Source organism: Belonocnema kinseyi, chromosome 1, assembly GCF_010883055.1.
Source record: "Belonocnema kinseyi isolate 2016_QV_RU_SX_M_011 chromosome 1, B_treatae_v1, whole genome shotgun sequence".
Lineage (NCBI taxonomy): Eukaryota > Metazoa > Arthropoda > Insecta > Hymenoptera > Cynipidae > Belonocnema > Belonocnema kinseyi.
This window is the reverse complement of record NC_046657.1, coordinates 115,513,196-115,526,992: the sequence shown is the minus strand read 5'-3', so window position 1 is coordinate 115,526,992 and position 13,797 is coordinate 115,513,196. Positions and strand designations below refer to the sequence as shown.

At 30.9% G+C, this 13,797-nt stretch overlaps 1 protein-coding gene across 6 annotated transcripts in view; it reads right to left on the bottom strand.

The window, feature by feature from the left end:
- Window positions 1-13,797, bottom strand: part of LOC117175012 (diuretic hormone receptor-like) — a 296,694-nt gene that overhangs the window by 50,127 nt on the left and 232,770 nt on the right. For 5 of the 6 annotated variants that reach the window (XM_033364520.1, XM_033364512.1, XM_033364527.1 and 2 more), the window contains 3 exons: window positions 8,380-8,473; window positions 8,212-8,292; window positions 5,104-5,180 (listed from right to left, as the gene is read on the bottom strand). The exons of the other annotated variant lie outside the window; for it this stretch is intronic. In XM_033364520.1, coding sequence (XP_033220411.1) covers window positions 5,104-5,180; window positions 8,212-8,292; window positions 8,380-8,473 — 252 coding nt within the window. The remainder of the gene's footprint in view (window positions 1-5,103; window positions 5,181-8,211; window positions 8,293-8,379; window positions 8,474-13,797) is intronic. 6 annotated transcript variants of the gene reach the window in all.

The window sequence follows — 13,797 nt, the reverse complement described above, 5'->3', positions numbered from 1 at the left end:
ATTATGCGAAAAGAAAAAGATTTAACCACGAAGGAAATTTTTTGGACGCATAACATAAGTTGATCAAAAACAACAAATATCGATTTATTTAAAAAAAGGGGCCTAGCGATTTTTGTCATATTCAGTAAAAATACTCAGAAGGCAACGCCAAAACATAATTTCTAGAGTACAGACTTTAGCAGGATCTTTTAAGTTAAACTTGAATCTGAGAAGACGTCAGGAGGCCTACAGCTTAATGTGGGATACAAATCACTAGCAGCTTTGTAAAAATCGTCTGAGTAAAGCTCTCCAAGAGAGCTCATTAGTATCCACGATCTTCGTTGCAGACCACTCTTATACCCTTCACGCTCTTGATCATAATTTCGTTTTAACTATTTTCTCCATACTTTTCTGTCCTGGCATACAATTTTAGCTTCTTTTACATCCATACATCTTTGTTATGAGACTAAAATTGATTGATGTGCTTTATTAGCTTTTAGCTATAAAAAGATATATCAATATATTTATGTACAGAGTTGATTATCGAAAAAGCGGAGGTTGTGAGGTGCAAGACAGAAAAAGACCTTTGTTGAAGAAGGTCAATGTAACATTTGTGTGAAATAAATTGTGGAATCTTTTTCAAAAAGTGCTTTCATAAAATATGGGAGCTATGATAGCCTTTGAATTTGTTATAAAATTGCTCTTACAAAAAATAAACAGAAAGTATCCTTGTGTGTTGCAAATGCATGTTGAATGGCCATAATAAACTTTTACGGCGACCTGCACCCTTTTTAATGCACTCATATGCTCGACATTTCGTTTCCAGCTCGATTTTCGAACGATCGATGTCCCGGCACGCAAAGCTCTGCGTATGGTTGGAAGGAATTAACAAGCAGAAAAGAGACACGCTATATAACATTCCTGCACATTCATATTCCTATTCAGGATTTAAATTGAATCACTTATATAGTAAATGGAAATAATTCATCGTTTCGTATTCTGCTGCAATTACACCGACCAGTAAAAATATGATTATTTTAATTCACTTAAATATATTCATACTTTGTCCTAAAAGCAGCTGCCTTCTATACGTACTATAAAAATCCTAGTCAGATACTTTCCTGTTTAAATTGATTAAAGTATTGGCTAATACATCTTTTTTAAAAGACCAGTTAATAAAATAAATTAATATCTGGATCATGTGAAAATTGAGAATGGCCGTCATTTATTTAAAGTCCCCGGGAAGGTTCTCAAAATCGCTAATCTATAGTTTCCCTAGCGTCAAATTGGCAATAATCAACTTTTAATTTTCAATCACTGCAATCAAATAAGTTGATATATAGCGGAAATGCTCTAATTACTGTAGGGGTTACAATTATTGTCGTACTTCTTATATGCTGTGAGATAACAAGAGAAGACCGATAATTGTTAATTTTAGTTTCGGTGCATAATTTTTGCAATCAATGCTCTTTCATCAAGTATCAATTTTCCAAAGCATTTATTTGCAAGTTTTGGCCGCTTTGGAGAAAATAGACTTGGAAATATCCTCCTAACTACATTTAGTATTTGGTGAAACATACTTTAAATCGGCCGATAGCTCAGGCAGCAGCGCTTTAACTTCATAGCCGGAAGTTTGCGTGTTTGATTCTCTATGCCTACATTTTTACAAATATTTTGTTTTTATTAAAATGCCTATGAGTTAAATGTCTTTTAATAATATATACTAATCATTTATTTATTTAAGAACATATTAAGGACACTTAAGGACTAATTGAAAAGTCAACTTAAATTTAATTCAGCTAAACAATTATAACGGCCGAAATTACATGTTCAATTGCGTAGCAAATTGTTAAAATGTGTTACAATTGTATCGAAAAAATCGAAATTGTTATTATTATGTGAATAATCATTTTTGTGATTTATTTTTTCGCGGAAATACTCGATTTTTCAACTTTATCATGTTTTATTGCAAACAAATTTATATTTTATATACTTATGTTCTTAATTCGTCTTATAATGTTCACCAATTATGTTAAAAATTAGAAATATAACCGAGGTTTTTCAAATGAAAAAATGTCAATTGAAAAATAAAAAACCATCGTCCAATATGTGCACAGTTGTTGTTCATCCGCAGTAATACGTAAAAACATACTACTTTGGAGTAAAAAAAATTATATAATTCAATTTTATATAAAAAATAATAGTCGAATAAATTGAGACTGGCGTAAGTAAGACAGCTACCCTCTTATGCATCTGAATGAATAGAATTTAGTAAAATTTTGAATTGTGGGAATATTAAAAATTGAACAAGTTCTAAATTGGAATCGTAAAAATGTGTGAAATGTCGACTTAATGTCCCTTACACTGATATGGTTTCAAATTGGATTATTTTAATTTTTTTAAACGTGAAACATTTTAAAACTCACTCATTTCTCTTCAATTTTAAATTATAATACAGGAAACCGGAATGTAACTTTTTCTATTATTTCTCCTTTTTAGAGATACTATATTATTCTGTGCTTATATTCTTAAAATTCGCTGCCGGGTTTTATAGTCATCCATACTTTTTTCCCAATAGTGGAAAAGTAGGAAAAGTAGGTTTCCATTCGCTTGCCTCGCCGCTTTTATATACATAGGAGTCCAAAATCTAAGATAATCCGGATTTGAATAATTTTACCAATTTAAATTCTTCTTTTGCTTATCGAATGCATATCGTACCTGAAGCTCCGGGCAACTAGGTTCCAAGAAATTTAAAAATAATTTTAAATATTTTGCAGGATATCCAAATATTTTAAGAAATCGAATAAGATTTTAAGAGAATTCAAAAAATTTAAATCGATTTTAAAATATGTCTTGATTATTTCAAAAAAAAAAAATCAAAGAAGTTTAATGATTTAAAAATATTTCAGATTATTTCAAAGCATATCATATAATTTTATGAGATCTGAAAATAATTCAAAAGATTTAGAAGAGTTTCAAGTATTCCACCATAATCCATATAGTTGTATAGAATTTGGACGATTTCGAACATTTTAAAGAAATTCAAGGATTTTTTCAAATAAGTTCAAAATTTAATAATACTTTCAAAGCTTGAGTTATTTAATTTTAAGAGATTTTAAAAGAAGAATCGAAAGTATTAAACATTTCAAAAGATTGAACCAAATTGAAAGATTTTCAAGAGATTCCGAAAAGGATTTTACGGAATTCCATTTCATTTGTCCAATTTCAAAGGCTTTTAAAATATTTATTATTGAACATTTCGAGGTAGTTAGAGAATTTTCAAAATACTAAAAAATATTTCTCAGGATTTCCCATGATTTCGAAAATGACAAAATGACAAAATACAAAAATACTAATGGAATATTTAGAGATTTCAAAGATAAAATAATTTTAAAGAGTTTCAAACAACTTTATTTTATTTATATTTTTTCTATGCTTTACGGGCGATGTCTCACGTTTAGCTTAAGATGGAATCCGAACCATCAGACCTAAAGCAAATCGCTCTTATCGTGTTATAAGAATCTAAAAAGTCAGATATGTATTGCAAAACAAGTAATTCATGCTTTGAAGAATCGCAATGTTATCAATGATGATATTATTATTCATGAAAAAGATTGTTTATGACAAAACGTCTAAGCTTACAAAAAGTTTTTTTTGCGATATGAGCTAGAAAGCTTTTCCATGCAAAAAATGGTAAAAATGTACATTTTTCTATAAAAATTGTTTATATAATAAAAAATTGTTAACAATTTGAAAAATATAATAGCAGATATTTTAAATTCATTATTCACATTTCACTAGTCATATTTCTTACAAAAGCTATTGATTTTACATACAATGTTAATCATAGCGAATTACGCAAAATTACTTTTGTTCATTAGTTTGTTGATAATGCTTCACTAAACACAATTTTTCTTACTCTAACCATCAGTAAATTATTTTTAATTAGTTATTACATTCATTTATAGCATGTTCTAAAGAATTTAAAAGTTCTAAATAAAATGGTATCACTGAAAAGGTAGACAAAAAAATTTAAAGATTTGTTGTTACATAACAGTATTTTCTTTAGTTAGCATAAATTTTCTGCAGTAACTCGTTGTACGTCGATGACTTGCGGCCAATTTTAAAAAAGAGAACATCAAAATCTGTAGAGAATTGACTTGTTGCATAGTGGTTCAGAATTGGATTTCTAGAGGCAAATCAGTCTACAGGTCGCAATTGTTATCAGATTTAGAGTTTTTTTTTAAATTGAAGCTAAATGAATTTCGCAGTGGTACCTCGAGGCTGACTTTTTGTTTGTGCAAAATTCTATGTCAACAAGAAATGTAGAAAAAATTTTATGTTCAGAAAAACCATTATTTTTTTTATATCAAGAACTGAAGTGCTAAATATCGAGTACAGTCGATAGATTTTTACGTAAATACTCATTTAAAAGGTTAATTAATACATATAAACAAATTTTATGATGGATTACTGTAATGTACCAGTTTAGCACGGGAAATTTGTTTTTTCACTTTAATGGTTGGAATTTTTTTCTGAAAACTTTTTTTCTATCCGTTTTTTGACATATATCAATGGAAAATTTATTCAGCTTCAATTAAAAAAATTTTCAATCGGACAAAAAGTGTGAAGCATAGACTGAATTTATCTGCTAGTTTCGGATGATTTTCATCCAAAAACGTGCTTTATTCCCATCGTACCCCATACAAACTACATGCAAAATGTCTTTCCGTGAATTTTACTTAATTTTTTCTTAGCTTATAAAACTAGTTTTTGCATTATTTTGTTAAATTTCATTCTTTTTTATTTAAACTATTTTTGAAAATTACTTTTTTTCCAAGAGCTGTTAAATTATTCGTATACTTATAATATACCATAAACTCATTAGAGTATGCGGTTTTCACTTAAGGGCATACAAATAAATTCAGTTGTTACAATATAAATCAAGGATGCACGTAGCGAAACTATATAGAGACTTCAGGCGTGATCAATGGGATGTATACAGCACACTATGGACTGTACAGGCGCGAAACAACATAGAGAGATAAGGGCTGTAAAATTTTCTGCGAGTAACAAGGATTGTAATTGGCTGAAATATAAAGGTTTTTACAACGTCCATCTCACCTGATTACCCTGGCTGGGTAGATTTGCCACGAGGGACTTGGCAATACCCCAAACGGCCGTCACAAGAATTGGCACGCCTATAATCAGCAGATATTAAAACTATTTGTTATTCGTATCTCTTAAAGGATATAGTCTTTGTTAAGATTAGTGATAACTCAAAAGATAACAAGAGGAAGATACGATAGGAGATTATATTAAACGGTGCCCAGCTGAAAATTCCTGTACAGGAATCCTCGGAGGATCCTGGATATGATCCTGTACACGAACCTGCACAGGTATTCTTGACGGTTCCTGTGCAGGAATTTGGCGAAGTAAACTGTACATGATACTGCAATGGAAACCGCTCCGACAAAGGGTCCTGTACAGACACACGTATGGAGTTCTTTACAGAAAGCCGTTGCGAAAACTCATGTCTCTTCCAGCTACAATGTTGCTTTTCTTTATTTATTCACTTAAAGGTCGACCTTATTATCGATACATCAAGCCACTAGCGAACCATCGCGGATTAGTTTATATGCAGGTTCACGTATAGGATGCTGAAGAAGATCCTGTACATGAGCCCATGTCTCAAATCGCTCAGCGAAGGAACCTGCAAAGGCTCATTCAAACGTAAGCTTGCATACAGATTTCTTTGAAGGATCATGTACAGTTTCTTTTACCAAATTTATGTTCTGTGCAGGAATTTTCGGCTAAGCAGTGGGGACATAACTCGTTACCATTACTTTCAACCCAGGTAAAGCTCATACATTCGGAAATGATTCTTCTGGGGGACACCTTGTGAAATATTCATTATATAGTAAGCTCAACAATTTTCTTCCAAATTCATATAATTTTTAAACATTGTGTCATAAGTAAATAATAATAATTGATGGCATCTGTTGCAATAAATAAATTATTCTTGGACCGTCTTCATTCGTGTTGCACATTACTAACTGGAAAACCGTTTCTGTTTTTCAAAACACTGATTTCATCTGAAATTAATAAATTTCAGATAATTTCTGATAAATTTCTGCTTGGAATCATACAAATTTCCATAACTTTAAATTTGAAACTAGTTAATTTCTCGATGTTGGAATATTGCTGAAATAGCTGGATATGTTTTAAAGTGTTCTAGAATTTCCTGTATTAACCTGTTTTAGAGTATTTTAAAGTATTTTAGAATGATTTAGGATGTTCTAGAATGTTTTAGAGTAACTCGATGGCTTCACTGCAAAGAACTACAGTCTTGGTTTAGTCCGTATTTAGTCCGGTTTAGTCCTTATGCAATATTAATGCTGTTGGAACAGGGTGCATAAAAATAGCGATCATTCGGTTTTGTGGTTTTAAAAATGCACTTTGAAAATTTCCTACAACGCGGGAAAATATTCTCTTTGTTCAATTATTTTAAATTACAAAAATATAAAATCATGATAAAAAATTCAAACACTTATTTTTCACTACAGCCATCTGTGTGGAAATTAATCCTGACATTGTAAAAAGACCGATGCTATGCTTTAAAAAGCTTTTTACCTCATTGCTATTCGAAAAATAGTAAATAAATGTATCGAAATATGCTAAATTAAAAAGGATTACAATTTTTCTATTTTGTGGTTGCTTTGTGGTATCCAAATGTATTCAAAAGAATATTGTTGACGCTAAGTACAGAAAGGGATTCAACTCAAGAGATAACTTCTACTGCTATGGAGACTTAAAATAGAAGGACAACAAGGGTATCCAGAAGTATTTAATATTATTGGTCACTTTACCCTTCCTAGCGAGTCTCCAACAAGGGGAAATTTGGTCCCAAATACTCAGTTGCAAGATGTCCCGTTTTCACCACTTCGCCGCCTCACTCAGCACGGAAAAATTCCGTCCTATTTTTAAAGCTGAATGGAGGTTCGTTTTGGTGGAAACGAGGTATGTGGCAAATGAGTATTTGCTACCTAATTTCCTCTCGCTGAAGAGCCCTGCTTTACAGCGTATCATGATAGTATCCACACAGTATCCCTTCAGTGTCATGCAACTAAAGAAACAGCAAGATGGGAATTTAACGTGTTGCAGTTCGGATTCTACATTAAATTTTGATTAAATGATCGTCATTCGTTGGTAAGTTTTGAGAGTTTTATAGATTCCGCCATTTTTGTGCACCTCGTTCCTAAAGCTATGAAGAAGAATATAATAAAAAGGCTAAACTTGTTACTCTTTCAATTTCACAGCTAGAATTCTCCAACTTAAGTCGAGAAATTTAAAAGCAGGGCTACAAACATACATATAAGAAATATTAATTGAAAGCAGTGTGAAATGTGCAAATAATTAAGTTTTCAGTATAATCCATTATATCCCAATTCCATAATCTTTAAATAGTTATTGTTTTGACACATGAGTTGACTACCCTGTGGATTATAATTACAAGATGATCACATGTTGCTTTGTGAATTCGAGGTTAATGTTCATTCAGTGATTATAACATGTTTATTAATATAAGCATGCTTATAAATAAATGTCTGTAAAACTATTTAGTTAAAAACTTAAGCTATTTATAAATACCAGACTTATTATTTTGTACCGTATTTCTGAATTTTACGAACATTTTAAACCTATTTAATCGGCTCTTCTGAAAAATTTACTAAAAGTGACTTAAAACTGTGTACGGACAGAAAAACATGGAGTGGTATCCGGAAAGAACCAGAACTGGAGCACTCTGCAGTGGAGCCGTTGATTTTAGATTTTTTTCGTATTGTTCATAATGTTTTGGAATATTTTAAAATGCTGAAGAACATTCTCTAATGTTCTGAATTTTCTATGTCTTTTTTAGTTATGAATTATACTGTTTTAGCATGTTTTAGAGTGTTTAAGGACATTTTATATTGTTTTAGAATATTTTAGAATTTTGTAAAATGTCCAAGATTTATGAAAGAATAGACATACAGGTACTTCTTCTTTATAAGATAACTGAAATTGTAACGAGTTATTTTTCATGACAAACTCGTAACTTCAAACAGTTCTTAGTGACTTTAACAAGACTGTCTAAAACTACACAAAATGAAAACAGTGCTCGAAAAATTTATTAAAAATAATAAATTAGAACAAATCCTTTATAATTTACATTAAAAATCTTTGTTCTCTTACCCCAGCCAATCACGAGACAAAGCCTCAATTTGATATTGTCACCAGTAAAAGTCTGAACTACTAGCAGGTACAGGTACAATCCTGAAAATTGGATTAACCAAAAAGCGAGAGATTAGCAGACACTCTTTGTTTATATTCCAAATCGTTTGAACTATTGGATACACTCACCTTCCACAAACATCCAGAAAAAATTGGTCAGTTGAAAATAATGCAGCAGCGAGAAAAATGCGGTGCAGGTCGGAATATCAGTTTGCACCGAGATCTGCAATCCGATCGTTCAATTAGTTCAGAGTTCGATTAATGCTTGCCACATAAAGTTTGGACCATTATTTGTACACCCCACTGAATGTACGCCACATCCATTTTTCAAACCCAGTAATTACTTTTTAGTCCAGTGTCAGCAAATTCACGCACGCTGCCGATATAACGTTTTGTCGATCACTTATTGAATACATCAGCTCGATTAATTATGTATCAGAAGTGCAGGAACTTAATTAAGTTCAGTGATAAATTCTTCTTTTAGTCTAAAATCAACTTGGCAGTATTTACGGTTTTATGATTATATTTGGACATCCGGAAAAATATGTCTAATGGCTACATTTATTGTTTTTTTTTCTATGAAAAATTATTAGTTTGACAATCGAAAATAGTTAGACCCTGAAAAGTAGAGCATTCTCCGTAAATAGAACAATCGTGCATCCTTTGAAATCTAAAACTGTGAGTGAAAGAAAGGGAAAAAATATTTAGAACTCTGGAAAAATTTGCATTTCATCGGAAACTGAAATACAATCGGACAATATGAACTTTTTTTATACCATAAGTGTCAGTTTATAACAAAATAGGAATTTTTCCAGAATTTTAAATAATTAAATTATAGTTTTTTATGAAGTCACGGCTTGTACATTTTCCGCTCATGTTCCATTTTTTCTATAACTGAATGGAAATCAGAGGCCGGGATACTATAAGCTTGAAATTTAAGAAATTTAAATTAGACCAAAATCCAAATTAAAAATCCCATTTAACGTCCAATAATCAAATTGATGCAAAATTCTGTTAAATAAAACAAGACTCCAACGACCAAATTTGGGCCACAGCGCATAAACAAAAACTAAAAATCCTATTGCAATTTGAAAAAAACAAAAAACAATTAAAATTTTCAGACAAAAATAAAAATGAGTAGGCAGCCAACCACATCCCCTTCCTTCTCTTTTTCTTTCTTTCGTCTTTTTTATTTTTATTATCATCAAATCACAATAAAATAAAAATAAAAAACATAAATAAATAAAATTGTATTACCAACGTTTCGGTACTCTTACAGTACCCTTATCAAGGCAAGAAAAATTTAAGTGATAGAAATTGACAGCACCCACGAACAGGTCCTCTCTCTTTGATACCTGAGAGTCCAATGAGGGTCAGTAGGCCAATCTGTTGTAAACACAATATAAATATCTGTCACAATTACATCAGAAATAGAAAAAGTAAAAGAAAAACAGAATTTATGAAACAGCCACGTTAAATCTAATTAATCATATCAACATAACTATTGTTCAGTCCATCCAAATTGGGTTTTAAATTAATAGATAACTTTTTCGTTTTTTAATATAAAGCATTTCCATGAATTCCCTCTTTCTCTCATTACTTTCACTATGCAAAATTTGAATATTATCCCAGTCAAACTCGTTCTCAACATCAACAGATTCCTTTTTATGTCTGGCAAGAACACTCTTATAACAGCGTCCTAAACTAGCATCACTTTTGTGCTCCTCTGTCCTAGTATTAAGAAGTCTGCCAGTCTGTCCTACGTAATTCATCTTACAGATCCTGCAAGTGATCTTATAGAAAACACCATCTTTTCAAAATTATCTAAAGGATCTTTGCAAAAATTTATCACCGAATCCATTTCAAATGGAATGCGGAAAACAGTATGAATTAAAAATTTTTTTACATAAGTTTAATAGTTTTAGAGATTTGACCAAAAAATTGGAAGAACAAAAGTATTAAACGAACTATATTCCTTTAACTCTTTCTGATTATCTACATGCAAAATATTAATCTCTTTCTTTTCGATTTGTTGAACTCTAATTGCAATATGTTTCTCAATTAACTTTTCTTGATAATGATTCAGAAAAAGGATATCCCTAACAATATTCAAATTTCTTGTGTGAAATGAATAATTGGACAAACCTAGAGCTCTGTCAACTAAGTTTTTAATTATTGCAATTTTGTTTTGAAAGGGATGAGCAGAAAGGGAATTTAAAATTCTACCTGAATATGTACTTTTTCTCTACCAATTGGTAATAATATTACCATCCCAACCCTTAATTACTGCTATGTCCAAAAAACTGATTTTATAATCCTGTTCTACTTCATGAGTAAATTGAAGTTTTGGATAAAAACTGTTAAAAGTATCAATGACGATCTGTAACTTTTCTAAAGGAACACATAATAAGGTATCGTCGACAAACCGAAAATAAAAAGGCAAAACAAAATTTAATTTCCCAAAAACTAAAATCTCCAAATCTTCCATCACTAGTTCTGCCAAAATCGGAGAAATGACTGAAACTAAGGGAGTACCAGACTTTTGTCTACAGAAAGATCCATTAAATTTAAAATAAGTTGACTCCATAATAAAAACTATCCCTTCAATAAAATCTTTTTGACATAATCGAGTACGGGTTTTTATATTAGCCGATCAATTTAAAATTGCCCTTTTAACTAATTCAAGGGGTATACTCGGAAACATTGCAATAACATCCAAAGAAATCATTACATGGTCATCCGAAACCTTTTCTTGAATGTTACTTGTTTTAAATTCCCAGCTATTTTTGACATTATATTTAGAAGTTGTGATAGAGTCCTTGAGAATCAAAATAAAATTTTGTTCCAAAAATTTGGTGGGAGTATTAATAGTTGAAATAACTATTCTTAAGGGATAGCCATCTTTGTGAATCTTTCTCAAACCATAACATCTTGCAAGAACTGTGTCTTCAGTGTTAATATGAGTCCATCTTATATACTTTCCCAGGAGTCCTTTCTTTCTCCAATTGTCAAGTATCTTAAAAGTGAACAAGATTATAAAATCAGTTTTTTGGACATAAAAGTAACTAAGGGTTGGGATGGTAATATTATTATCAATTGGTACAGAAAAAGTACATATTCAGGTAGAATTGTAAATTTCCTTTCTGCTCATCCCTTAAAAAAATTGCAATAATTAAAAATTTAGTTGACAGAGCTCTAGGTTTGTCCCATTATTCATTTCACATAAGAAATTTGAATATTGTTAGGAATATCCTTTTTCTGAATCATTATCCAAAAAAGTTAATTAAAAAAACATATTGCAATTAGAGTTTAACAAATCAAAAACAAAGAGATTAATAATTTGCTTGTAGATAATCAGAAAGAGTTAGAGGAATATAGTTCGTTTAATACTTTTGTTCTTCCATTTTTGGTCAAATTTCTAAAACTATGGAACTATGTTAAAAAATTTTCTAATTCATACGATTTTCCGCATTCCATTTAAAATGTATTTGGTGATAAATTTTTGTAAAGATCCTTTTGATAATTTCGAAAAGGGTGGTGTTGTCTATAAGATTACTTGCAGGATATGTAATGAATTACGTGGGACAGATTTCCTAATACTAGGATAGAGGAGCACAAAAGTGATGCTCGTTTAGAACGCTGTTATAAGAGTGTTCTTGCCAGCCATACAAAGGAATTTTTTAATGTTGACCATGAGTTTGACTGGATAATGTTCAAATTGTGCATAGTGAAAGTAATGAGAGAAAGAGGGGATTCATGAAAATGCTTTATATTAAACAACAAAAAAAGTTATCTATTAATTTAAAAACCGATTTGGATGGGCTGAACAAAAGTTATGCTAATATGATTAATTATATTTAACGTGGCTGTTTCATGAATTCTGTTTTTCTTTTACTTTCTCTATTTCTGATGTAATTGTGACAGATATTTATATTGTGTTTACAACAGATTGGTCTACTGATCCTCATTCGATTTTCAGGTATCAAAGAGAGAGCACTTGTTTGTGGGTGGAACGAACAGGTGCGTCTTGCCTTGATAAGGGTACTGTACGAGTACCGAAACGTTGGTAATGCAATTTTATTTATTTATTTATGTTTTTTATTTTAATTTTATTGTAATTTGATGATAATAAAAATAAAAAATACGAAAAAAAGAAAAAGAGGAGGAAGGGGATGTGGTTGGCTGCCTTCTCATTTTTCTTTCCTCTTTTTTTATTTTTGTCCAAAAATTTTATTTCTTTTTTGTTTTTTTTTCAGGTTAAAATAGGATTTTTAGTTTTTGTTTATTCGTTGTGGTCCAAATTTCTCGTCGGATTCTTGTTTTATTTAACAGGATTTTGCATTATTTATAACATATGCATTATTTGTAACATATGCTTTTATTGACCAATTTTGCTCCAGTCTATAGGATATCAATTTTTTTAGGATTATTCAACATGTCTGCTTATGGGGTGTATACAATTCTAAGATCCTTTTTTTGGGTTTTTATATTGTGCATTAATGCGCATAAGAATGCAAATTTAAAGGAGATATGCAAATGAAAGGTGACAAAAATTAGAAGGAATTAAAGAAGGAAGTGAGGAGAATACAGTCCGAGGAATAGGTATACGAAATTATTATCAAATTTAGAAAAAAGAGGTTGCACGCAGAAATAAATTCTTCTAAGGTCACAGGATTTTCAGTTAAAATAGGGACAGCATAGATTTTCTGTAAAGATTACCGAATTTCCTACAGACTTTACATAATTTTCAGTTATTTTTTTTTTATTTAAGGATATTTTCTGTAAAATTTACTCAACTTTTCTGTCAAATTAACATCTTTAATTTGTAAAATTTAAGCAAAAAGTCTTTCACTGTTACAAAAATATCCGTAAATTGATAAAATAACTAAAAATTTTGCAAAATGCGCAGAAAATTCGACAATTTTTACGCAAAATCTATGATGTCACCATTTTAACTGAAAATCCTGTAACCTTAGCAGAATTTTTTTCTGTGTGACGGGTAGGGTAAGAGAAAAGCTACAAAACACTTTAAAGGATTCGAGAATGTGGCAAATGAAAGAAAAGTGACAGGGGCTTATAGTTCAAGCGGATAAAAGAATGAAAAAAGATTAAATGGAGGAGCAATCGTAAGAGGTGCAATAAAAACTCATGAGGAAACTAAAGAAAAAAATGTAAGAAAGTTGCAGAAAGAGGAAGGTGTTGTTATCAAGTTGATGGCTCTATCTAAATGGTCTGAGACACGTTGAAATAGACAAGCTTATCAGGAATGAAAAGGAGGAAAACCAGGAAAGGTAGTTACAATGGAAATTGAAAATAAAAGGAGTACACATACTTTTGAAAGTAAGCCAGAAGGAAAAGAGTGAACGGGTAGAAAATACGGATGCTAAGGGATATAAGGAAAGAATAACGAAGGTATAAAATAAAGTATGAGTACCTTCGCGTGCGAAACAATCCTTCGCGAAATGACTAGTTGAGACAGAATATATCTGTTAGGGCGGTCCAAAATGCATTGCAAAATTTTTTCCCTCTAGAGGGAAGACACCCCCC